This window comes from Dipodomys merriami, unplaced genomic scaffold (assembly GCF_024711535.1).
Source record: "Dipodomys merriami isolate MVZ:Mamm:240054 unplaced genomic scaffold, mDipMer1.0.p SCAF_10, whole genome shotgun sequence".
Lineage (NCBI taxonomy): Eukaryota > Metazoa > Chordata > Mammalia > Rodentia > Heteromyidae > Dipodomys > Dipodomys merriami.
Genome location: NW_027202271.1, coordinates 47,530,004 through 47,557,922, shown reverse-complemented (window position 1 = coordinate 47,557,922; position 27,919 = coordinate 47,530,004). Strand labels below are relative to the sequence as shown.

The following is a 27,919-nucleotide window of genomic DNA, read 5'->3' as shown; positions in this document are numbered from 1 at the left end:
AACAAGGGAGGCCATTAGCGGTGGTCTCAGGCTCTCTTACTACAACAGGCCTCCTGTGAAGTAACTAACTGTACCAATTCATTCAAGTCATAGAGTAAATTTCCTCCACAGACAAGGAAATAAAGGCTGAAGAATTTAAGTCAGTTCTTTAAGGAAAGTGGTGAAGTTACTATCCACACCCAGGTCCATGTGATTTATAGGCCAGTGCAATAAAATTCTGTACAATGGTGCTTCTCAGATGTATGAAATATGGAAGACCTCATTTGCTACAAGCTGAATAGGCAACTTCCAGAGTTGGAATTACCACAAGTTGAAGTTTGCTCCGGGGATTCTCAACATGACACTGTTGACATTTTGGACCGTACACAGCTGTTTGCTGCAGGGTTTATCTTGTATACTGTAGACAAACGGTACCTATGGCCTCTCACCAGATGCTACTAGTGCTGTCCCCACAATTACAACACTAAAAATGTGCCTAAACGCTGTCACATAACATCTAAGGGGAATACTGCCCACAATTGAGAACCACTAGTTTAATTCAGTCCTGCCATACAGACACATCTAAAGGCAATCCTATATACACTAACACAGATTTGAAAGGACAGCACTGTTCACCATCATCTTTTCTGTTTTCAGCTCTGTAAATTGCTTTAATAAGCAATAACACTGTCATTTGATTCAAACATGAATTAAAATATCTCTTGAAACAATAGTTTTAAAGAACTTTAGCTTGTGAGAAAAGAATTTTATTTTGATGGTTATGAGGGAAAAGTTCCAGAAATTTACTTGAAACTAGGAAAACAATAATAATTAAATTTCTCACAAGGTTACCATGTAAATGAAATTAAGGTATTCGAGAAATAAGTGACATTATCCAGTTGTAAAGGCTTCCTCCTGTTATAATACAACCAGTAGCAAGATCAAAAAGTCTCTCAAGATTGAATACAGCAGGCAGGGAGACATCAAATGGAACCTGGGGGAATAAAGCACATAAACATTTGTGAAATGTTGTTTCAAACTACTGACTGATGTAAAATTCTTAAAATACCAACTACAACTTTTATATAATATTTTCGTGTGTCTGTGTGTGCCAATACCAGGGCTTGAACTCAAGGCCTGGTATTCTTGCTCAGCTTTTTCATTCTGGTGCTCTACCACTTGAACTATCCACTTTCAGCTTTTTGCTGGTTAACTGAAGAAAAAAGTCCTAAGAATTTGTCTGATTGGGCTGGCTTTGAACCGTGATCCTCCAATCTCAGCCTCCTAAGTAGTTAGGACTCTAGGTGTAACGCTAGAGACCATATCATATAAGTATTTTAAATCAAATACAGTTAATTTTTGTGCCTAAAGTAAGAAACAAGCTTGATAACTCTATGCCATTGGCTCATGCCTGTAAATCCTAGCTACTCAGGAGGCTGAGATCTGAGGATAATGGTTCAAAGCCAGCCCGGGCAGGAAAGTCTGTGAGACTCTTACCTCCAATAAATCACTAGAAAACTGGAAGTGGCATTGTGGCTTAAGTGTTAAGAGTGCTCACCTTGAGCTGAAGAGCTGAGGGACAGGGCCCAAGCCCAGAGTTCAAGCCCCACTACCGACAAAAAAAAAAGTCCCATATGCCATTTGATATTCTATAAAATATTAATACTTCTAAAACATAGTCTATATGTAATCTTCATACATGCTTCTAAGCATGGGGCATGGGGCTTTTGGCTCTGTTTAAACTATTGCTTTCCTTTACAGAATGGCCAGTTGACATTTTGGTCTGTGTCACCTTCCTTTTGAGTCTGCCCACAGTCACAGAAAAAGCATCAATAAATTATGTGTCAAGATTTCTGTATCTGAAAAAGATCCTGAGTTGTCATGACCAAGGGGCAAGTACTGGTGCATCCACATTTATCCTGAGCAGGCTAAAATTTAGAAAATAAGGATTGCTCCTGTGGTCTTAACATTGGTTTAAATGGAGGAAAATCCATAGAGATGGAACAAAAATGATGAACAGGAAAGGAATGTTTCCTGGGAACCCACTTCATGCTGATCCAGATACTTTTATTAATGAATGCACAGATGCCATGTAAAATGACCATAGTAAATTAACTCCTTTTGGGGCTGAAAATTACAGGACAAGTTTTATTAATTTCTTATCTACTTAATAAATGAACCATCCATTCATTTTATTCCTAAGAAAGCATAATGAACCTTCATGTGAAAGATGTTTTTGGTAACTTTTTCTTCAAATTAAAATGGCCAAACAAATAGTGCTTTCTGGAACTTCAAGCAATACAGTGGCAAGTACATAAAAAGTTAGGAACATCTCCCTTCTTTGCTCAAACCTAATGTAATCCATGTTTCCAGCCTGGCAGGAATTTTGCATGTGGTTCTTGTTTTTCTTTTGTAAACAGAATAATTTCCAGTATTAACTTATTCAATTAACAACATGCAAGAGAAATCTCTTCTTAATTAATTCAGGAAGGTAGAATAACAACATAGAGTATGCAAGCATTCTAGAGTAATACAGGCAGATTCAAATTCAGACCTCACAACACACCAGCTCTTGGAAAGGCAGAATATCCTGTTAATACTTTAACTGCATCATTCATAAGCAGAAATGACAATGGTTCCTGTATCATGTTGTCCTTACAAGGACTGAATGAGTCTATTCAAACAAAATGGAGTGGTGTCTATCAAATAATAATTATATATTATGATCAATATCATTATATTTTTTTCCTGTAGCTAGTCTTTTTTACCCCTAAGGTGAAAGTGTATTTTCATTCAAGGTTGAAAAATTGTCCAAGCATGAAAACATGTAACATGTTTAAATTAATTATATAAACCTTATTGTTTATAGTATCCCCTTTGCAAAGATCCACAAGAAATTGTACAAGTAACTAATATACATTAGTCCCAACATAATCCTGGTTGCTCACGCCCACACCCAAAGCAGATGCTCTTTTCATTTCAAACCCATGATCAGAGACCAAGAGAAAGTTTTCATTTATATAAAACAAAATTCGCATGTGCCAAAAAAAAAGAACAAAAAGACTCATGAGATTAGTTTTCATTTGACTAATTCCAATGTGTTGATGCAACTTTTTTTTACATTTTTATAACTTACATCTGTACAAAGGGGTTTCATTGAAACACTTCCATGCATATATGCAGCACATTCTACCAAATTCTCTCTCACCATCACACGCCCTCACTCCTTACTCCTTACAATAATCTCAACAGGCTTGGATTTTCTATTTTCTTAAAGATGTCTATCCATTGCCCCTCATCACTCTTGGAGGTATCTGTTTCCCAACAGAGCCTATTTTACTTTCCTCTCATTTTCTTTTAGTGTATTTTAATTGTACAAAGGGATTTGGCATGTCAATCAACCCGAGCACATCCTTTGATGGATATATAATAGTTCATGGTCTGAGCACCCCTCTTGAATTAGTGACTCATTCTCCAGAGACTTTTTTCACTTGTGTACATGCTTAGGTACAGGAGCTCTTTTGTAATAAGTCCTTAAGTTGTTGTTGTTTTTCTGTCGGTCATGAGGTTTGAATTCAGGGCTTGGGTGCTGTCCCTCAGCTCTTCAGCTCAAGGCTAGCACTCTACCACTTGAGCCACAGCACCACTTCCAGTTTTCTGATGGTGAATAAGAGATAAGAGTCTCATGGACTTTCCTGCCCACGCTGGTTTTGAACTGTGATCCTCAGATCTGAGCCTCATGAGTAGCTAGGATTACAGGTGTGAGCCACCTGAGCCAGGCTACCTAAAGTTGTTTTTTAGTCAAAGAGTGCTTATCTTTTACATTTTTTTTATTGTGAAAATACTGTACAGAGGGGTTACAATTACATGGGCAAGATAATGAGAACGTTTCTTATCAAGCATTATAGCCTCCTCTTTTGTTTCCCCTTCCCATCCCTTCCCATCCTCCACCCCCCTCCCACCGAATCCACCTCTCTCCCCCCCCCCCAACCGAATCCACCTCTCCCTTCCCCGCCTCACCAAAGTTGTAAAGTTCGTTTTCGACATAATGATTTGTACATCTCATTGTTGCAATGGGTCCACCTGTATCCCTATTTAAACGATTTGTTTTTGCCCTTCCCCTCCACAAATTATACCAACATCAAATACAGTGAAAGCAGGGGTTATACCGTGGGGGAGGGACATACAAAGCAACAAAGAAATAATCTTATAAATATGTTAGAAACAATCGCATGAAAGAAAAAAACATTTGAATATATATCTTAGGGTTCATTTCCCTAACATCAACCTAAATGTTAAAATGTAAAAGATATCAAGGTCAGATAAGTTGATATCTTTTACATTTTAACATTTGTTGCCAGAATTACTTTCCCAATAGGTTGTGGCAATTAACATTTCAGCCAGAAATATATGAGGGCTTCCTCTAAACCCAAGCTGCACATTATGGATTGTTATAAACCTTGATTATTGTTATATTTGCTTTTTCATTGCCATTTTTACTTTAAAAAGGGAAACAGCTGGTGATCTAATACTGTTTTATTGATTTGTTAATAAGTTCTATGTGCTTAGCATGATTATTTTGTTTGTATCACATCACTATTTAATGGCACTGAACATTTTATATTTTATAGTGATGAAACATCTAATGCCCAATTCAAATTACTTTAACACATGACTTTTCAAAGTACACACACAAAAATATAATTAGTATGAAGGTATTTATATCATGTTATATCTCTCATATGGAATCCTTGCCATATTAAAGACAGGAATAGTTTTTTAATATAAGTTAATTTTATTTAACATTAGAGTTACCTTCATGGCATAATTTATAGAAAAAACAGAGCATTTAAACTTCTGAACCTTGTCAATGAAACTCTAGAAACAAGTGTCCATTTGTCAAAGGGTGAAGATTAATTGTTGAGTTTATTTATGGAGGTCACAAGTAGAACCTTCACATCACAAGGATGAAATAGAGTAGTTGTCACTCAGAAGCCACTAAATTGTGTTTGCCCTCAGGAGAAAACAAATTACTCTAAAATGTCCCCCCTCTCCAACCTTTCTAGATACCCTGGGCATCTATACCTATATATAGATGAATATGTGTTTATATATGTATGTGAGTATATATATGTATATATATACAACTCTTTCTATTTATATGTTTACACACATATATAGTGCTATATATGCTTCTACTCCATAGATTTCCATTTCACACATTTAATGATGTCTTAAATACAATCCAATTTACAGTCTTTTATTTGGGGTACTTTTTAAAGAGAGTCTTATTTATGAAAGCTTTGTACTACCAAAGTCATAGTCCTTTATAAATTCCTGTAGATTTACAGTTTTATCTACCACATTTACTTCTAAATCAATTTGGGATCTTTTTTTGTACATTCTGTAAGTTAAGGGTTGAGACGTGTCACTTTTCCATATAGTTACTCAAATGACCTAGGCTCATTTATTGAAAAGATTGTTCCTTGTCAACTATACTGAAGAAGCCACCTTGGTCATAACTCATGGGACTCGTAGTTTGGGTCCCTTTCCAGACTCTATTCATATGTTTACAGACTAGATTCAATTCTGTTTGTAATTCTGTATTGTTGTCATTTCCAATAAGACTCTGAAAGTTTGTACGCATTATCCTGCCCATGTAATTGTAACTCCTCTGTACAGTATGTTCACAAATAAAATAAAATAAAATTTTTAAAAAAAGACTCTGAAAGCTAGAAAGTTTATCAGTCTTTTTTTTCTGACGATCACAGCCATCCTAAGTCTTTTATACATCCATGTAAATTTTCTGATACTATTATAAATGACAGTCTTAAAATGTTCATTTCTAATTGTCCTCACTTCTGCTTTACAGGTATAAAATTTACATTTACATTATGATTATATATAGCAACATTGTTAAGTGCACTTCTATATCCTAACAGTTTATCTGAAAACTATTTTGGGTTTTCTATGTCTGTGAGTTATGACAGCTTAATTTCTCCTTTACTCACACACCTGTGCCATTTTTAAATTATTCCTATCTTTCACTGGCTAAAAACATCCACAAATTGTAAATTAGAGTAATGATAGACATCCTTAACTTATTATTAACTGGCTTTTCAATTCAAGGAGGAGGAGGAAAGTTTATTCATGAATGGTGCTATTCTACCACAGGTGTATCTTTATCTTTACTTATATCCTACTCTATAGTTGTCAAATTTATTCCCAGCCTTTTGTAATTTTGCCAAATTATAACTACAGGGTTTTAAATTTCTATCTTTTCTTCCAAGTACTGGATGGGGCTTGAACTTAGAGCCTCCACTTCAACTGGCTTGCTTGTTAATGGCTGGCACTCTGCCTCTTGACCCATGCCTCCAACTTAGCTTTTTGCTAGTTAATTGGGGATAGAGTGTCACAAACTTTTCTGCTAGGATTTCTTTGAACCATACTCCAAGTTTCATAGCTAAGAATACAGGTATGAGCCACTGGAGCCTGTCTTAAATTTCCATTTTAAATTATTTTTCTACTAGAACTAGGAAATCACCAAAAAATGGTTAGAGTAATTTATAAAATAAAGATCTTGGCAAGTATTAAAATTAAAAAGCCACTATAATCAAAACCATGAAGGCCAGTATTTTAAGTGCTAAATTCAGAAAAAAATGCTAGATTTCTCTCTTAGCAAAAGTGCATAAATATTAACATAACTTGAATGTGTATTGGGACATCACAGGATACATGCTTTCCCAAGATGTACAATATTTTAAAAATGAGATCTGGGGGAGGGAAGGGATGATAGGGGAAAAACAAAGAGGGGGTAACAATGCATGATAGGAAATGTACTTATTACCTTACTCACATAACTGTAACCCCTCTATACACTATCTTTACAATAAAAAATATATATTAAAAAAAGTATAACTTAAAAAATAAGATCTGTAGAACTTCAAATAAATTTAAAAGGCTCCAAATATATCTAAAGGACTTCACATGTTAATGGACATCCAAATTTTTCCAGCTTCAGCTTTTGGAAGCAATATCCATAGGACATTTCTAATAAAAGTGAAATTATTGCATTTTTTCATATTGAAGTTTGTAGAAAGATATTACTTGAGGGGATATATTAGTTCTCAATCTTCTTCTTGCTCTTTTTTTTGGGGGGGGGTCCAGTCATGGGCCTGAACTCTGGGCCTGGACGCTGTCCCTCAGCTCTTCAGCTCAAAGCTAGCGCTCTACCACTTGAGCCACAGTGCCACTTCCGGCTTTTTTCTTTTTACTTATATGGTGCTGAGGAATGGAACCCAGGGCCTCATGCATGCAAGGCAAGCGCTCTACCACTGAGCCACCTTCCCAGCCCCTTTCTGCTCTTCTTAAACCTCAAATTCTCCTTCTCATACTCTAGAGGGGAGAATGTTCCTGGGAGTGAGTGAATAGAGTGACTAATATCAGTGATGCATGAAATGTATTAGGTTTGTTATACCATGGCCCAGAAGAGAAGCATCTGGAAATGTGGCATCAGAATTATTACTTTAAAATTCTCTTACATTGACTCACACTGTTCTACAGTCAACCACTCATTAAACAGTGATGCCCCTCATGACTCCCACATTGAGCCGCACAGAGCACCTCTTGAAGACTGAAAAAAAAATTCTCAGCTCTAGGAATGTGTTGGCTCATAGCCCTCAACTTTTAGCCCTCCCTAGGAATGGCTTTCAGCTAAAGTTTACAACCCCTTCTTGGGGAGAGGATACATCTAATTACCAATGATATGGAAATGTAAAGAAGCTGAGTCTCTAGCTTAAAGCAATACAACTCTGAAGGGCCATCCCTGTTTCAAAGCTTTTCATGAAGTTGCTGAGCCCTTTGTTGTGACTGTATTTTAGCTCAACTTCACCCTCTGCATAGCCCTGCTTCCCTCATTTTCCCAGAGATGATTAGTCCAAGGGAGTATTTCCTAACCCTAATAAACTTCCTGAAAACTAAATTCAGCCTTGGAATCTGCTCTTTATGTATTTTAGTTAGCTTTCTGTCACTATAAAAAATACCTGAAATAATTTACAAGGAGAAAAGACTTATTTTAGCTCACAGTTTCTGAGAGTCCAGTCTATGATCAGTTGGCTCCATAGCTTTTGGCTGTGGTGCAGCAGTACATTATGGAAGTAGCACATGGCAAAGCAAAGCCATTTACCTCAGAATGAACAAAAGGGAAAAAAATAGGAAGAAGAGGCTGGACTCTACTACTCCCTTCAAATGTGTACCTCCAATGACCTAAAGACCTCCCACTATCCCTAACCCTCCCAAAGATTCTGTCACCTACCAAATAGCACCAGTCTGAGACCAACCTATTACCACATAGGACCATCTAGTACCACATATTACCACACTTAGGACCATATAAAATCCAAAATGTAGCACCAGCAAATGGAAGCACCAAGAAATTACAACAATGACTAGAAAACCTGAAAATGAAGGTTTCCTGACTGATAATGAATACTTACTATCAATGGTTTCATTCTTATTTCTTGGAACTAGAAGTATCTAAAGAAACTAATAATACACTAGCTTACTTTCACATGTAGAAGAGGTCATATATATGCCACCTACTCACAATTTTAAATACTTGTACATTATAACCCATAGTTCAACAATCATTTCCTTTTCACCTTCACTATACTAGTTCATTTACAAATGGAACAGACCTCTGTATAACAAACACACCATATCCAGTTCTCATTAAATGTAGTCTCTTACTCTCTCAGGAAAAAAGAAAAGAAAAGAAAGGAAAAGAAAAGAAAACAAACTAGTTTCCTACAATATAAAAACGTCTGTCAACCATTTGCAAGTCTAAGGCTTTCTATGACATACAAAGCTTTAAAATCAGTTGCTGAAAAATAAAGGTAAAGTGAAATATAATCAGGTCTAAATACCATATTAGAATTTATATTTTCACTCTCCCTAGATAATGTGAAATGAAGTTTTATAACACATTCTATAAGCTTTTCTGTTAAGTTTTATATCCAAGGAACCTTTACCTCTTCCTTCCAACTCCATATTAACCATCACCGGGCCTGAACTTGCATGTAACCTATCATTCATGCACCATCTATTTTATTGTTAGATTACTAGATGTATAACTCTTGCTTCCTGCTCTACTTAGAGCCTCTGATATTTTAAAGGACTTCTCTTTGCTTGGGACCCTTTATTATTCTTTGTGTGATGAAAATGCCTTTATGGAACAAAGGAAAAGCTGTTTTCTCTGCCCAATAGGGTGTCAGCAAAGTTTCTCTTCCTTGGGCCTTAGAGTCTCAAGCAGTCAGAGTAACCTGCATATATATAAACTAGACCTTCAGATTGTCTTGAAGAATTGTTTTCTTAACAAATTTCATCTACTTTTCATTAAGTAGAGCTCCTTGCCTGTGTTTACGGTGGCCTTTGAAGGGCTATATGTACAGAATGGGTGCCTAAGAAGGAAAGGGATTTTTTAGCCAAGAGCACAAAGATCACAGAGACAGTTACTTGCTGAAACTCTGCTTTAGTTTGCATGGTGCTAGGGTTGACTGTTATGTGGTCTTCCCAACACTGAACACTATAATTCCTTATCACCACCTGGGTGGGGCAACGGTTCATTTCAATTCTGACATTAACTGCCCATCCACTTCAGATACCAGTTACAAATGGGATGCCTGTAGTACTGGCTTCTTCCTCTCTGGCCAACTACAAATTTGAGGGTTCCTATGGCTATCCCTTTGGTTCAATAATTCAGTAGAACTCAGGAAGGCAGTTTATTTATGACTATCAGTTTGTATACAAACAGGAAGAGAAGCATGCATAGGGCATGATTCACACTTGTGAGAGAAGGAAGAGGAGCATCTTCAATGCCTCTGCAGGTGCCAATTTCCAGCACATCTGTGCCTCCACTTGGAAGCACCCCCAAATTATTGAGGTTTAATTACATAGACATAGTTGTTTTAAGTCATTAGCTATTCAGGGGCTGAGGTTATAGCTCAATCATAGAGGTGATGATGATGATGATGATGATGAAGAAAGACTCTATTCTTAGACAATCTGCCATTTGAACCAGTTGTTTGCATAACTGCTTTCTCTCTCTACTACAGCTTGATTTAATTTCTAATTTTCTTATTTGCAAAATTCTTTTTATAATAATATTACTTCTTTAAAATGAAATAGTAAAAGATTCATGGCATCTCACCAATATGCCCATTTGATCTCCTATTACACAAAAATCCTTTCTGTCATATTAAAAATTTTATTAACACAAAAAATTAGAGTGATGAAAAGATCATTTCATTCTCACTAAAGTGTGAAATTTCTTGAGCTCCAGTAGAGTTGTATGGAAGCCCTTCTCACCTTCCTAAGAGTTGGGTGTTGCTTCTGTTAGACTGGGAGAATAATATCTATTCGATGGCAGGAGAATGATCTACACTATACAAAATACAGTGGGACCAAAGGTGTCTAGTTTTTTCCATCTAGAACTTTTATGAGATCTTTCACTAGTCATTCATGATAGCAATTTTGAGGTAGGCTACTACTATACTATCTTTTCGCCTTGGAACTTCCTGTTTTCTCCACTCTAGAAAAAATAAATTCAATAAAACATTAACTTCAGAGAAAGGTGATATATGATGAAAAGGTAGAAAACATGGTAGAATAACTTACATGTGAGGATACTGGGTGAAAAATTTTATTTAGCTTCTTACCTTAAAGCTATTAACATTTTTCTCCTTCCGTCATCTCTTTCTCTTCTTAAGGTTATAAATCTATCCAAAATTTGCTCTCAGTGGTCCAAAATCCCATTACACATTATAGCACAAGAATTGGCACAACTAACTGGTTGGTGAAAATGTGACCACCCAGTCTTTATTTTGTCATTTAACATTTCTAATCAATGAAAAGGTGCTGAGACAAGTTAAGAAGAGATTTCAGAATAGGTGCTTAATGAGAGTTTGGTGACTTAAGAAAAATCATATCCGAGGACTGACTGTAGTTCTGGCTATTTGGGACACTTAGATCTGAGGGTAGCGGTGCAAAGCTAGACTGGACAGAAAAGCATGTGGGACTCTTATCTCCAATTCACTACAAAAAATATATGGAAGTGGAGCTGTGGCTCAAGTTGTGGAGCATTACCCTGGAACATAAAAGTTCTGGGAGAATGTCCAAGTCCTGAGTTCAAGCCCTAGGAGCAGTACAACACAAAGGGGGGGGGCAGGGAGGGAGGGAGAGGAAGAGAGAGAAAAGAGAGAAAGAGAGTGGGAGGGAGGAAGGGAGAGAGAGAGAAGGAAGGAAGGAAGGAAGGAAAGAAGGAAGGAAGGAAGGGAAGGAGGGATGGGAGAGACAAAAAGGAAAAGAAAACTCACAAATATTTTATATGATTTTTCTGTTGTGTGAGGAAAATTACTGGAAAAGATGAGCACAAGTAATAAAATCTTCATTTCAACGGAATCTACTTTTCATGCAGAAACTCATAAAATATAGCATTGGCAAATAACCTTTAGCTCTCTAATGGATTTCAAAACCCCCAAACAAGTTCAAATTCAGGCCAGATTTTAATAAACTCTTTCAATATGCCCCTATTTGATTAAATTCCTTTCTCTTCTTTTTACTATTTCGGTCTTTTATTCTCTCTAGGCTGACAAAATCGTACATCATTTCTTTAATATTGCTCCTTAAACTTGAATGAATTTAGTTACTTGTTAAACTTTTTTCCCCTCCTTTCTCTCCAGAAAGCCTTTTCTGTGATAGGAAAAGCAACAGAATTCATTGCTATCTTATCAAGGACAATCTGGATTCAAAGCTATTTACCAAAAAGGCTAACTGCCAACAACAAAACACAATACAACACAACAAACAAAGAAATGCAGTGATGTATTTATTTACTTATTTATTTATTTAGGTTGTGAGGCTTGAACTCTGGGCCAGGGCTCTGTCCCTGAGCTCTTTAGCTCAAGGCTAGCTCTTTTCCACTTAAGCCACAGCACCACTTCCAGTTTTATGTTGGTTAATTGGAGATAAGAGACTCAAGGACTTTTCAGCCCCTGCCTGAGCTGGTTTTGAACCGCGATTCTCAGATCTGAGCCTAATGAGTAGCTAGGAATAGGTGTGAGCCACTGGCAGCCCAACTTTACTCAGAAATTCTCTATGGAAGTCTTAGTCTTTCCACAAATTTTCAAAATGCGAAACTGGAAAAGTATGAGTGTCCCAAGGATCTGAGGGGTTCATTGAAGAAGCTGGAGAAAGAAGTCAGGTGTGAGGGAGAGAGTACAGAGCAGGAGAGTTTCACAGCAGGAGAGTTTCACAGAGAACCTCAGACTGGCCAGTGGCTGGCAGACGTGACAGGAGGGAACTCAGAGGATAGGTGGGTGCTAGAGGAAAGAGATGGTGAGAATGAGTGGTTAGAAGTGTGTTCTGAGTTGCTGTCTGCTTGGGTGCAGATTTTGACCCTAACACTGACTAGCTCAGGGATGTTAGGCAAGTCACTTACTGTCTTCAGGCCTGAATTTTCACATGCAGAAAATGATCATAAAAGTAGCTGTCTTAACTAGAAACAGAAATCTGAAGCCACATGTTTAACTTCAGAATGTACTTAAATATTAGTTTCTTGTTGTTGCTGTAACTAATTTCCCACAAGTTTAGTGATTTATAACATGAATTTATTTTCTTATAGTCCTGCAGGTAGGAATTCTGAAATGAGTTTGACTGGGCTAATATCTTGCGGGGTGGGAAGGAGATACAGGAACCCCATTTTCCATCTTAAAAGCCTGAAACAGTTCACCACTCCAGTCTCAGCTTCTTCTGCAATTTGTCAAATCTCCCTCTGACTTCCTCTTACCAAGAAACTTACGATAATATTTAAGGTTTCTCCGGATAATGCAGAATAATCTAATATATCCTTAACTTATTCTAGTTACTGCAAAGTGACCATTGTTACAGAAGATAACAGATTCTGGGGATTAGATAGTATACTTCTCTGGAGTGCTATTTTTCAGCCTACAATATGTGATTAAATAAGATATTTATATCTTATCTTCTCAACAGAATTTGGATAATTTTAAGTTATTGTATAATTTCTATTTGAAAATCCATGGCATTCCTACAGAGACCTACGATGTCAAATTTTTTGAGCATTAACTAAAATATATATTTGCTTCTCTGTGTGCTCTGTATCACACCCATGCATATTAGGTGAGCAGGCACTGTGAAAACCACTCCATGGTTGCACTTAGAAATTACCACCCAGAATAGAAGGATGCATTTCAGAAGAAAAGCATATGACTATGATGTATCACTGCAAATCAGCAAGTGCAAATGACACCAGGATTTATGGCAGTCCCACAGAATTCTGCAGCCTAGTCTTCTGCAGTGATTTCTTTGATGGTCAAGTAGCACAGACAGCACCATTCAGAATTGTAGGAGAGGTGTCTAATCTTCACTAGATGTAAAAACAAATAAATCCTTATGGCCCTGGGATTTGGGGTTTCTTGTTAGCATGGCATAGTCTGCTCTACGCTTTCTAAAAGTTCTTACATTCTGGCAAACCTGTTTCCTCCTCTTCCCCTACTACCACCACGGCATTTCTGAAGACAGGAAATTCCATCAGAGTAAGAGTTTAACTCCACTTAAAGGTCATGGCTTTGAATCTCAGCAGCAAAGTTAGAGCACAAAATGCTGTAGTTAGGTATACCCTGTAGCTGGGTTCCCTCCCGAGGGGCTCTGTGGGTTTTATCTGTGCACTTTTGACCTGAGAAACACAAATGAAAACTGGAGTTCTAACAACACTTGGCATTTCTTGATGCCTTTTCATGAGAAAGCTCACTGGGCTTAACTTCTGGCAACTAGGAAACAGAGGTTCTTTTTTAGAGCAAATGCTCTATAAAGAACTGAAGTTCGAATTTTGTTCCAGGGACTTTGTTGCTTAGAATCAAAGTGTGTTGGGCTTTGTTAGTTAGCAGCTCCCACTGCAGTAGCAAAGCAGAGGGCAGACCTTATGTGCAGAATGTGGAAAGAAAACCTGCTCATGCTGACTTCTCTATTCACGTCAGAACACACCACAAGCAGCTGCAAATCCTTCTTATAAGGCAGCCAACAATGACTGGCCATTTCTCATAGAAAAGTCTAACAGTGTGCAATTTACAGATGGTTCACAGCCATTATTCATTTAACTCTTTTTAGTATTTCTAACTAGAAAGATTATGCATTGCTTGTTTATAAAGGGTTGTGGGGAAGAAAGGGCAAGAACAAAAGTGGGAAAAGGAGGAAGAGAAGGGAGGATAAGAAGAGTAGGAAGATGCCTTTCAGTCAGTGCTCATTTGATATATACTGTATGTCATCAAGCAAGCACTTGGGGTCACTAATTCTCATGCTGAAATCAAATGTGTCAATTTTCATGAAGGTTTTATCATCAAAAGGATAGTTTTGCCAGATGCCAGTGCTCATGACTATACTAGTTGCTAGAGAGGTTGAGATCATTGATATCATGGTTTCAAGGACAGGCTGGGTGGAAAAAGTTAGCAAGACTGCTTATTAATGAACAACTGCACAAGGTGACACATGCCTGCTATCTTAGCTATGAGGAAGCCTAAATTAGGTGGATTACACCCAGGCACATACCTTAGCAAAAATCAGGACTGGAGACATAGTATAGTGAGAACACCTGAATGACAAATGTGAAGCCTTGAGTTAACTCCAATACCAAAAAAGAAGAGGATAGTTTAATAACACTGTGAGATAATGCTAAATAAATAAAACTGAGTCTCAAAAGGTTACACAGTGTATGATTCTTTTTATATAACATTCTTAAAATGACAAAATTAGAGAAATGTAAAACAGACTGGTAGTTTTCATGGGTTAGGGAGGAGATGGATCAGAAAGGAAGTATGTCTGGCAGAGGTCTTTATGATAATAAAAATGTTTTGAATTTTGAGTGTGTCAGTGTCAAGATGCTGGCCATGATGACTTGTTTGGAAGATGTCATCATTGGGGAAAATTAGGTAGAAGATATACTGAATTTCTATAATCCCTCTCACCCAAGAACTATACCCCAGCCCTTTCTGATTTGATTCCTACAACTCCATGTTAATTTTAAAACCATGGTTGAAAATAATATTAAGATGTGTCTGTTAAATGACCATTTACTCTTTGAAAATTAACAAATTTATGATTCAGTTCACACTGTTTAAGGCTAGGAAAAATAAAGATAACCACAATGTACTGATTACCTCCCACAGAAATTGTACCACAACTGTAGTAAATGTGTTAGAACATTGTTTCTACTGCAGTCTCATGCGAGACTAGCTGTTAAAGAGTATAGATAAGAAACTGAAGCCTAGAGACAAACATTAACTTATTCTCGGCCAAACAACCAATAAGTAGTCGCAGAAGGAACTGTTATTTTTCTGATCACTGAGATCATTGCTTCTGAGAGTTTCAACACAATCTAATTGTAGGGAGCTCTTTGAGGATCAATAACTTGTTTGCAAGGGCAGACCTGGAACTAGAACTTGGGTCAAACATTCTTCCAACACACTGTTGCTACCACAAAGGATTGAGAATAGGACATACTGACATTTGCTACCTATGTTACAGGCACAATAACTGACAACTTCTAAAACAGCCTGTGTCCAAAGTAAACAAGGAAAATGGATAAATTTACACCAGCATATTCTTTGTGCATTTTATCTAAATTTAAAGAACATTTGTTAAGGGAATTTCCAAAGGCTTGCCAATTGATTCAGCTCTATGAGGCAAAATGTAAATATTTTCCTAAAATGAACTTGCTATTTTGTTGTTAAGGGTCCAGTTTTTCAACAAGGCAAAATCATTTAGCAAACCAAATGAAGAAAATAAAACTCAGTATTTCACTGTAGTCTTAGAATAGAGAAGAATGAAAAAAATTTACTAATGACATTCCTGTCCCTCCTCTGAATTACACAGGGTCACTAACTCTTTAGAAAATTGGTTTTTGAGGTTTCTTTTTTGTTTTTTGTCTTTTTGAGATTGATGTGCAGTTTTATCCAAAATGAAGACAGGCTTGTTTTATCAAGTAGCACACCCACACTTCTTGTTACTTTTATAGGAAATAAAAAAATCTCAGGTTCATGATGATATCATGATTTAAATTACATCTAAGTATCATTATAGCCACAGACTGCACATCTCATGAAAGTGGGACTGGTACTTTGAGCACCAACAACACAAAGACTCAGTTCCTAGATGAATGAGAGTATATTTCACCTTGACACTACTGCTGGAAAATCTCAGAGAGATGAGCATTTTGGAATTGCTATAAACAACTTAGCCTTTTCTTAGCATTTTGAAGAGCACATTAATAGCCTGGCCTTTTCTTAAGGGCTTTCCTTTTTCCTCAGCCAAATTTGACAGTTAGAAGTGAACAGTGAGTGGATGGAATCAAAGTCAGTGCTTTGTTTTAAAAGCAGCATGGAACTGATGTCATCTGGCATTGTCTTCAAAAGAATATAAGAATATTAAGTGGATGGCTCATGAACTTACACACAAAGGATACTCTCCACTTGATGATGGAATTAGAATGTCTCACAGAAGAAAGATGGAATTCTAGATGCCCATAAAATCTATTTAGACAGGCTTTGCCTAGGAGAGTAAGACAGACACACAGACATGGGTACAGAGAGACAGAGATGGAGAGATGGAGATAGGAAAGAAAACTTTTTTTAAAAAAAATCTTTAAGTAGTTGTACAGAGGAGTTGCCATTCAACAAAGCAGTTTATGAATACAATACATCTTGATCAATGTTGCCCCTTTCAACATTCTCACCCAAACCTCCCAACCCTATGCCTTCTCTCAATTAGTTTTATAGAATATGCATTGAATTTCATAACTTCATTCTTCCCCTACCCCATCCTCTCTTCATTCATCTACCTCCAATTCCTTTGGTGTCCTCCCTTATGAGTACTCAATTCTTTGTGATTATTTTGTTGGAATGTGCATTGGCCTTCTAAGGAATTACACCGACTGAGTTCTCCCCTGAATCTACCATATTTTAGTTAATACACAAAGAAATTACATTAAGATGATTAATTTTTCATATTTCATAATATTCTGGAATAAATGAATCTTTTGCTTGATAGTGCCATTATTATCACTATAAGTTCTGTTAAGAAAAGAAGAAGACAGGCACTGGTAGCTCATGTTTGTAATCCTAGCTACACAGGAGGCTAAGGATCTAAGAATCGCGGTTCTAAAACCACCCAAGGCAGGAAAGTCCATGAAACTCTTATGTCTAACTAACCACCAAAAAGCTAGAAGTGGAGTTGTGATGCAAGTAGTAGATCAATATCCTTGAGCAAAAAGCTTAAGGGCGGCACCCAGGCCCTGAATTCAAGCCTCAGGACTGGCACATTTAAGGAGAATTGCTGACCAATCAAGAATCATATCAAGAACAGAGAGAGAAAGAGAGAGAGAGAGAGAGAGAGAGAGAGAGAGAGAGAGAGAGAGAGAGAGAGAGAGAGAGAGAGAGAGAGAGAGAGAGAGAGAGAGAGAGATCCCAAGACAAACAGTGAGAAAATAATATTAGCCAAAGGAAATTAAATAATCTGGCACAATCCTAAATTTTAATTTCCTTAAAAAGACAGTGGACACTGTTCCATGTAAATAGGAGAGCACATGCAACCCTATCCACGTAGGTTATGTGCTTTGAGAATCACCTAGTTTATCCTCTACTGTATGAGCATAAACTCATCAACTCCGTGACCATCACCTAATACTTTTAGGGAGGATTGCTAACCAATCTTAAAAATCACCTGAGCAGCAAACTAGAAGCAGCTTCTGCTAAGAGGAGAAACAGTTCTCAGAGTTGTGTTGCTGGATGCTGTGGCAGATTACATTTTCCCAAAATACATGCAACACCAGCTTCCAACCTACTTGCCCTTCTTATTAGACTTCTTTGTTCTTCCCACAAAGGGGTGGAGTCTATCTCTAACCTTGAATCTGGACAGATCTGAGACAAATAGGAAATAGTCATTATAGGAATTTCAAAGGTAGGACATAGTGATACAGCCTTTGACTGGTTCTCTTGGGAGAAAGTCAAGCCACTGTGCTTTGAAGAGGCCCAGCCAACAGCAGGAGAACCTTGGGTTGTGCTCTTGGCAGAGCCCCAGCATGTTCTAGCATCCAGCTGACATGTCAAAACCAGGCTATATCAGCCTTCAGTGGTTCCAGCCCCCAGCAGTGAATTATTCCCAGCCAATGCCCCTGATGCTAAGGATTCCAGACAAGTTGTCCCATCCTACCCTCCCCAAAACATGATGCTCATAATCCTTAAGTCAGATATAATGGTAGTCATTTTATGCCACTAAGTTTGAGATATTTTATTAGGTAACGGTACTAATAGGAACATATAAGAATGGGAACATTAGTGGTTAAAAGTGATACATATGGCCATTCCTAGTATTGCATTATCACTCCAGCCTCTTAAAAATATACCCTGGCTTGCTTCTCACATAAGGTTATTCTGCTTCAGCCACTTCTTGGGAAAGTTAGTATATTTACAAGGTTTCATGCAACATGAACCTAGGTAATGTAGAGTAATAACAGGAACTATTTTGTTTATATATGTGCCAGGCATTACTAAGAGTTTAATATGAGTTGACTAAATCCATACAACAACCCAATGTGAAACTGGTTGGGATAAAAATGGAATAACTGGGTAAAACACTAACAAAATAAGAAATAAAGCTAGGAGCCTCTGAAGGAGGAGCTCTGATGAACATATGCCTAATAATAAAAACTTTAACTAAACCCTCTTCCAGAACCACAACTTTGACAAAGGCTACCATGACTTCACACATGAAGTACCTTCAGCTACATCTTCATGCATAGACTGAAACCACTCTTGTTAATTATTTTTGTAGCCAAGAATTGTTGTTTCAAAGCAATTTAACATGGCCCTCCTCATTTTGCAATGAAAACTTCTAATCGTGGACCACAAATGTAATTTCACGGAAGGAACATCTAAGAAGTTACCAAATGAAGTTTATTACCTTAAGAACTATGATGAAGACAGTTATGGGAACTAAGGGGTGGATTCAATTTTCAAGCTTCTGTTTCCACTCTATACTTCAATAGATGTCTGTCCCCCACACTGAACTGTAGGCTTTCTTGAAGGCAGAAACTGTTTTATTACTTCTACATCCCAGTGCCTCGTTCAATTGCTGCCACTAAGAAAGCTACGTGTTTATTGTACAGATGACTGAAATTGATGGTTCCAAAGTCAATGGTAATGGCAGGGCCAGAACTGCAATCAAGGCCTATCTCTGGAAAATGTATTATGAGCCACTCATTCATTTAACATTTATTGAATACCTGCTGGGGACCATCAGACACTAGGCAAAGCACTGAGGATAAATAATAAGACCCACTCTTATTGTAGAAGACCTAATCAGCTAGTAGGGGAGATAAATATGGAAGCACACTGTTGTAACATATTTTGATTAAAACTATTAAGTTCTGAGCTATAAGCCATGGGCATAGGAAGGAAGTGATGAGGAAGCAGGAGTGTTAGGGAACACAGGTTAGACGTGTTATTCTCCATTTCTACATAGTAACCAATAAGACACTAGTATTGTTGGGTTGTTTTTTTTTTGGGGGCGGGGGGGTCCAGTCGTGGGGCCTGAACTCTGGGCCTGGGCACTGTCCCTCAGCTCTTCAGCTCAAGGCTAGCGTTCTACCACTTGAGCCACAGCGCCACTTCCAGCTTTTTTTCTTTTTGCTTATGTGTTGCTGGGGAATCGAACCCAGGGCCTCTGCATGCAAGGCAAGCGCTCTACCACTGAGCCACCTTCCCAGTATTGTTGAACAATTGTTTCAGCTGAAATGCAGGAGTCATAAGAGATCATAAGAGGTGACAAGACAGAGGCAGTCATATGATGTAACCAATACATTAGTCATAAAGCAGCAAATGACTAAACAAAGGATGTTAACATAGGGAAAGAATAATTATTGTAGTCACTGGCAAGTGGTTGATGTCAACATATTATTATATACGTATCAAAGTTGTAAGAAAAAATAGAACATAGGCAAATTAAATTAAGCCAGATGAAAAAGAGTGTATATTCCCAATGCACATAGTAACAGTGTAAGTAACTCAAATCTGTCATTTAGAATTTGTAGGTTAAATTGGTTCAACAGGAGCCTGAGAAACAATGGCAGATATCACGCTGTTGTGGTGTTTTCTCCAAGTGAAAGAAGGCACTTTGATGAGCTATGAGACAAACTCAGAATTGCGCTGACCCACCTCAGACTCATGAAGGCTGTCACTGTGTCACCAGTACTCTCTTCCCATGTGTCCATTTTCCCAATAAGTAAGTTTCCATTGGATTTCCTATATCAAAAAAGCTGTGTGCACTGGAGCAAAACTATGTCAAGAAACCTAGTGCCCTAACAAATTCCTGACTTTTGTATCTCAATGTGGTTATCTTTTATTTGTCCTAACTCATCTTTCATTACCATGAAATACAAAATCCTTAATCTCTCTCTTAGAAGAGGATGCCCTCAACCCTCCTCCCTCATTAGAGATAAACTTGCCTGTACTTCAATGGGAAAATGAACAACTATTGGAGGAACTGCCCCAGTTTCCCCTACCCTTTTCTGATAAACTCATTTGTATTCCTCTCCATCTCCATCTTCTACCTGGAATCCTAGAGGATGAAGTGTTTTTCCTGTTTCCAGTACTTTCTCATTTGTGTTGATGAGCTCTTTGTGCTCTCTACCTACCATCTCTCGGTCTAGCTTTTATCCTTATAGGCAACCTCTATTAGTCCTAATTTCTTGACATTATGACTTCTCCTATCTGATCTTCCTCCTCCTTGGACATTGCTTCCCTTGAGCTGTATCCTACACTGTCAAACCATCGTCAGGATTAATCAGCAACAGTAAACTTTATGTTTCATCTCACCCCTCAACTCACTGTATATCTGTCCATACTCTTATAGTAAAACACTTTCTGGGGACAGTTAGTTAAAAATGTTGACCCTGGGCTGGGAAGGTGGCTCAGTGGTAGATTGCTTGCTTTGAATGCTTGAGGCCCTGGGTTCAATTCCTCAGCATCACATAAACAGAAAAAGCCGGAAGTGGCACTGTGGCTCAAGTGGTAGAGTGCTAGCTTTGAGCTGAGCCGAGGGACAGCACCTAGGCCCAGAGTTCAGGTCCCACTTATGACAAAAAAAAAAATGTTGATCTTGGATTTAAGCATATCTGTATTTTACTTCTGTCTCCTCCACAAAAACTTCCAGCATGAAATTAATTTTCCTGTGAATCAGTTTCTTCATCTCTAAAATAAGTGTAATAATTGTAAACAATTTTATAGTATTCTTATAGCATTATTGTAGTCATTGGCAAGTGCTAAGTGCTAAGTGTATTGTGACTCAAGTGATAGAGTATCTACTTAGCAAACAAACAAAGAAAGCCTTGATCTCAAGCCCCAATAATGATGATAAAAATACACACAATATATAGAAATATATGATCATATGTTTGTATAAATTGTATATTTATAGTAATAAATTCATTGCAAAAAATTGAAAAAAACAACAATGTCTTCATGTGCCATCATGATTGATAAATATTAACTATTATTATTGTTATTAGTAGAGGTATTTGCACTTCAATGACAATTACCATTGTTAGGTACTATGCTGAGTCTAGCTAAAATTCTAAATGAAAACAAATCTTATTAAAAATAAAGAAAAGGACTTTGAAATCTCTCTATATCATACACCTGATCTTTTGGTCTAGGATCATCTTCAAACCAGTCAGGAATCAAATTGTCCAACAAGGTCTCATACTGTTGACACAAAAGGCTTCACAAAGCTGGCACTTCTGTTTGTTTAACAATTTCGTTTGGGGGGGGTCAAGGTCATCAATGCCCATGTCCCATTCCAGCACTGTTAGGTTAGTCTTCCTCTCAGGACAAAGCATAGGTTCAAGTGGAAGCACCTCTGCTGGATGGGTGGGGTCATACCCCACTGGCATTTTATGTTGGGATCCCATAGATTTAACAATAATTTACATTACAGACAAAGATAACGACTTGATTTTTCTTCTACTTTAAACACTTTTCAAACCAAATTTGGAAAGTAAAAATCTGACTAAAATTATTTAACCAGGAGATGAAGTTGGTCCTCACATCTACCACTGATGGGAGAGAAAACAGGAGCAAAATTTCTTGAGGGCTATCATGTGTCAAGATGTACCTACAAAGTAAAAATTGGGCAAAGAACAGAACAGACATTTCTAAGGAAGACATACAAATGTCTAATAAATACATGAAAAAAATGCTCAACATCATTAGTTGTTAAAGAAATACAAGTCAAAATCACAATAAGATACCATTTCATACCCATCAGGAGAGCTACTGTGAAAGAAAGGCAAGCATTGGAGAAATTGGAATGCTTGTGCATTACTGTTAGGAGGATAAATTTGCACAGCTTTTGGGGGAATAAAGTTGGGGAAATCCTCAAAAGTTTAAAAACAGAATTACATGATCTGGTAATTCTACATCAAGAACACCCAAAAAATTGAGAACCAGGACTCAAGTAGATACTTATACATCTGTGTTTATAGCAACATTATTTACAATAGCCAAAAGGTAAAAAAAATTCAATTGTCTATTAACTGATGAGTGGATTAATGTAGAAAACAGATATAATGTGATTTTATTCAGTGTTAAAAAGTACAAAATACTTATATATGTTACAACATGGGTAAGTTTGAAAGCACTGTGCTAAGTGAAATAAGTCAGGCACAAAAGGGTATTTATTTATAAGCAGTTTACCTGAGGCAAGAATAGGCAAATTCAAAGAGATAAAAGGTAGAATAGGGGTTTACCAGGAGCTGGGGATGGAAAGTAGCAATCTAATGAGTACAAAGTTTCTGTTTGGGATGTTGAGAAAGGTTTAGAGATAAATGACGGTAACAATTATATAACTTTGATTGTGAATGGACTTGTGTAACATTTCTAAATATACTGAACTGTACATTTTCAAGGTTAGAACTATAAATTTGTATTAGCTACATTTTACTATATAAAGTAAATATAATAATGCAGTATTTATAATAAATTAAATTTAACTAAATATACATTGTATATTTATTCACACAAATAGATAGGTCCATCAATAAGCATGTGGCTATGTAAATATCACCAGACACAAAAAAGTCATAATAGAGACTCTTACATAAGTAATAAATACAACAAAGCAGACTTCATTGAGCAAGATCATTGCTCAATGAACAAAGTAAGGTACAAATGCAGGTAAAGAGGGGGAAGGTCAAAGGGAACAGAGTGCAGACAAATAGGGAGAAGAAGGATGAGTGAAGATAATCATAATGTCAATGTACATATGTGAAAATGAAGACAGGTAACTTGAAAGGATGGGTAGGATTAGGAGAGATGGGGAAGCATGATAAAAGGGATGAGACTGGTAAGAGATGCATTGTAGTCATTATGCATGTTAAATTGAAACCCCTTTGTACATCACTTAAAGATAATTTTAAAGTTTTTTTTAAAGAGTGCAGGTAAAGTAGGATCTCATTGATTTAAAAATTCCAAAGCCTGTCTATATATGGAGAAAATTCTAGATATTCTCCAAATGTTAACTAAGTTTGTCCTCTGAATGACAAATTTGAGGTGATCTCAAGATGACCTTCTCTACAATTTTCTGTATTTGTTGAAATTTTACAAAGAATATTTTAACCAAAGTAATATATTATTATGAGTTCTGATTTATCACAGTTTCACATTAATTTAGGGGGGGGTGAGGCCTTCTGTATTTGTAATTAGATGTTTTCTGTCTTTTCATCTCCACAGCAAAAAAATAACACCTGTGAATGAATCTGATACAGTTTTAAAGGAGAGCTACATACCTCAGTTAGTGGTGTTTTCTCTCCACTCACAAATAGAGACACAATTTCAGAGCAACATTCAATAATCATGTTCTACAAGTAATAAGAAGCAAATGCATGAGGTTGGTATTATTGGTTCAATATTACATATTTCACTATAAATTATTTTGTCGAATGTTTGCATAAAATAACCTTAGTCCCAGGATGTGATAAACAAGATCAGAAAGCAAAATGTGCTTTCTTTCCTTTTTCTTCCTTCATTTCCTTCTCTCTTTCCCTCCTTCCTTCTTTCCTTCCTTCATTCCTTCTTGCCTTTCTTCCTTCCTTCCTTTCTTCCTCTTTTTCTTTCTTTCTGTATTCCATTCTCTCTCTTTCTTTTCATTTTATGTTTTTTCACAGTATTGAGGTTTGAACTCGGGCCGTCCAGCTTCCTTGGCTTGTTCATTGAGCCAGTGCTCTACCACTTGAGCTACAACCCAATTCTGCTTTCTGCTAGTTAATCAGTGATAAAGTCTTACCAATTGTTCTTTATAGGCTCTTTTTTCAAATCTCAACCCTCCAGATTTCAACCTTCCATGTAGTTAAGGTCATAGACATAAGCCACTAGTGCCCAGATAGAAATCACAATTTGAAGAAAAACAGGTTGATGTACAACTAAATTAAATGCCAAGTCAACTGTGATCTAAACACAAATAGTCATGATATGTCATTGAATCTTAGAGGTGGGAGAGAGTAATTCTTGGTATGATGATTAAGAAAGACTTCCTAGAAGGCTCAAATGACCTGAGTTTTAAAAGAGTACTAGGATTTCAACTGATGGAAAATGGAGCATCCTTTGGAAAGTATGGCAATGAGAATGGTAACAATTGGCTCACGAAGTAAATGTCTGACATGTCACATGAAAGTAAGGAATTTGGATTTTATTGTATAAGAAGTTGAGAGGAAGTGGAATGGGGGGAGGTAATAGTAAAGACTGTCTTTGAAAATGTATTTCTGACCACAGTTTCAAGGTAAAGTAGTTTGGCAAGAGATAAGAGGAAAAGTCATCAGCCAAGAGTCACTCAAATCATTTGGGCAAGAAATGACTTTATAGAAGTAGACAGAAGTATGCCAACTTCATGGGAGTAAAAAGGAAGGAGGTAAGAGGCCCAGCATTGATTATGTAATGCGCCATCCAGGTTTCTAGACTACTTTACTGGGTAGAAGAGAATACATGTCCACTCATACTTGTCTGCCTTACCTATATTTTATCTCTCTCAGTTCTTAGGATTGGTTAAAGTATGTTTTTTTCTCTATAAATGAGGTTTCAATAACATCTACGGTGGGTTATTCTCATGATTTCATCAGAATCTATCAAACAAAATGACAGTTTATATCATTAATCATTTCACATAACAGATGAAGACAGCAATGTTACTTGATAAATGTCTTCCACTGTCGGTCTCAACATTTATCACACAGAACTTTACCTCAGCAATGTCTTATTGCTCTGGCATTATTTGAGGTAAACCTGTGAAACCTGCTGATTCAAGGTGAGGGCTGGGAGTGAGACCTGGCTACTGCAGAAAAGAAGACAGGCAAGGCACAGAGCTCATCAATCCTACTCAGAAAGTAGTTGGAGGCATGCTATAGTTGGTAAGGGACAGAGTGTAGAATGACCATTGTTCAGATTTTTTTGTTACTTTCCTCTTAAAAGAAACACCTATTGATTCTATGAAGGATGTTCTTCTGAGTTCAAGATAAGGCCAATTCTTGTATTTATGTTAAAATTCTTGACAATTTTTCACCTATAACACAGAAAAAAAATGCTAGCTGTTTTCTAGCCTTCAAACTCCTGCATCCTTCAGTTCTCTGTCACCTACCACTAAAGCAGGATAAACAGATGAGGAAAGAGGGAAAATACATCATTTTAAACCAATATCAAAAAAGCCAGATTCAGAAGTCAAAGCCACAAAGTAGACTGAAAAATCAGATAAGCTCCATCCAATTATACCTCGAATGTACAAGGTTAGGAGACAAAGGAGAGGCTATTTAAATCTGCTTCCTTTGAAATGGTAAAAAGCTGAGAACTCTTGATAGGTCAGATAAGACAGAAAGAATGAATGGCCTGTCTGGCAAAATGAAGTCCTGAAAAGTCAGCTGGGTTTTGGGTGAGCCTCACCCAACTTACCCACACAAAATCTTTGTCTTAGCACTAGACAGTGATTGTTAGACTGACTTGATTATGTTTATTCTGTCTGCTAGAAAAGAATAAAAGCTACAGATAAGAACTACCATTTAGTCTTTAACTCCTATTTTTTACATGAGTGGGCAATGTTTCTTTTTTCTCTCTTCTTTAACTGTTATACTAAAATAAATCCTTGCTAAAACTTTTCCCTTCTAAGACTCATTTTTTTTGTGAGACACCCTGAAATATGTTTCATGAGGGGATCTCAAGGACTTGTGTTTTTGTGTGGAAATTGGGAAGCTGAAGGAACTCTTCACTTGTTCTCCAATGACAAGAAGACAAGGAGAGACAGACTCCTCCAACACTATCCAAGGAGATGTGAGAGGAAAAAACTCTTAATTCTAACCAGAGGCAGAAAAGATAGATGTGGAAACAGAGAGATTATATTATTAACAAATAGTAAAAACTTCAGACTTAAAAATCACAATGAGAAAGTAAACAAACAAACAAAAAAACCAAATTAAATTCTCCTCTCACCACACTTACAATATGTTAAGTTATAAAAGCAGAAGATAAAGGGAAGCTACCTAAATCTTCCGGGAGATATTAAATGGAAGGGTTGTGAAAGGAGACCTCTATGTGGTTTAGGCAGGAGAGAGTTTATTAGGAGAACCAAACCTCCAGCCAGCACCAGATGGAGGTGTGCAGAAAGAGAATTTATGGCAGAGAGAGATTGTATAGGGAGGGCAAGAAGGAGGTATGGCTGCAGCGGATGTGGAAGAGACCTCAGAGCCTGGGGAACCTCTCACTGTCTGGAGGAGGCATAAACAGGGTGGATGAGGAAATAACCTCAGAGGAGGAGGAAGTGACCTCAGAGCCTGGGGTCCTTTGCTGCCTCACAGTCAGGTGACTGACAGTTACAGGAGAATACTGGTTTCCAGCAGATGCTTTCTGGTAAGGCTACCTGCTGTCCTTCACGTCGGTGTTTTCTCCTGGGCAGACCTAACATTAAGAAAAAGTCACAAACTGTTTATAACAATGCTGGGCCCTGCTGCCTGCCTGTAATCCTACCTATTCAAAAGGCTAAGATTTGAGAATTGGGATTCAAAGTTAGCCCCTGCAGGACAGTCTATGAGACCCTATCTCCAATTAACTATCAAAAAACTGGAAATGGAGCTGTGGTTCAAATAGTAGAGCGTTTTTTTGCTCCTTGAGCAAAAAAGCTCAGGAACAGCACCCAGACTGAGTTCAAGCCCTGGACTGGCACCAGAAAAAAAATTAAAAAAGAGAAAAGCCAAACTAAGAGAGATAAATATTGTATATTTTCAACTCATATGTGGAATCCAGACCTTTAAAAAATGATAAGGCATCACTTATAAAAGGGAGATTGTTGAAGGGTGAGGGGTGCTAAACAATAAGAGGCAGAAGGAAACATAAGAATAGAAGTGAGGTTGACAGGGGAGGTGAATATACTCAATATTACATTATATATACATATGAATATACCATAGTGAAACCCACCAGAAATACAGCAAGGAGGGAGGAGGAAGGAGTTAATAAAGAGTAACAGGTGGGATGCACTTAACCAAAACACACTAGATATGTGTATACAATATTACAGTTAATTCATGACAATAAGTTTTCTTAAAGTTCAAAAACAAAGGAAGAGGAAAAAGAAATACCAATTACTAAGAAAGCACAGTGAAGGCATAGGATATTGGGGGAATAAGGAAAAATGGCCTTTACTCTGTGGATGTTATAAAATTCTGCATTTAACTTAGTACAAAGTCTAGCTCAGCTTTCTCTCAGCTCACACACAAACATATGCCCATGCATATACATGCCATATAAATGGAATTTTTAATATAATTTTTTGTCAGCAA

At 37.2% G+C, this 27,919-nt stretch overlaps 1 protein-coding gene across 6 annotated transcripts in view; it reads right to left on the bottom strand.

Annotated features, from left to right (window-relative positions):
* Window positions 1-763: 763 nt before the first annotated feature.
* The window catches only part of Cfap54 (cilia and flagella associated protein 54), a 248,380-nt gene continuing 221,224 nt past the window's right edge, over window positions 764-27,919 (bottom strand). For 5 of the 6 annotated variants that reach the window (XM_069990518.1, XM_069990527.1, XM_069990561.1 and 2 more), the window contains 2 exons: window positions 23,891-23,962; window positions 764-973 (listed from right to left, as the gene is read on the bottom strand). In XM_069990518.1, coding sequence (XP_069846619.1) covers window positions 845-973; window positions 23,891-23,962 — 201 coding nt within the window. In that variant the 3' untranslated portion in view covers window positions 764-844. The remainder of the gene's footprint in view (window positions 974-23,890; window positions 23,963-27,919) is intronic. The other variant, XM_069990555.1, reaches the window with a different exon arrangement.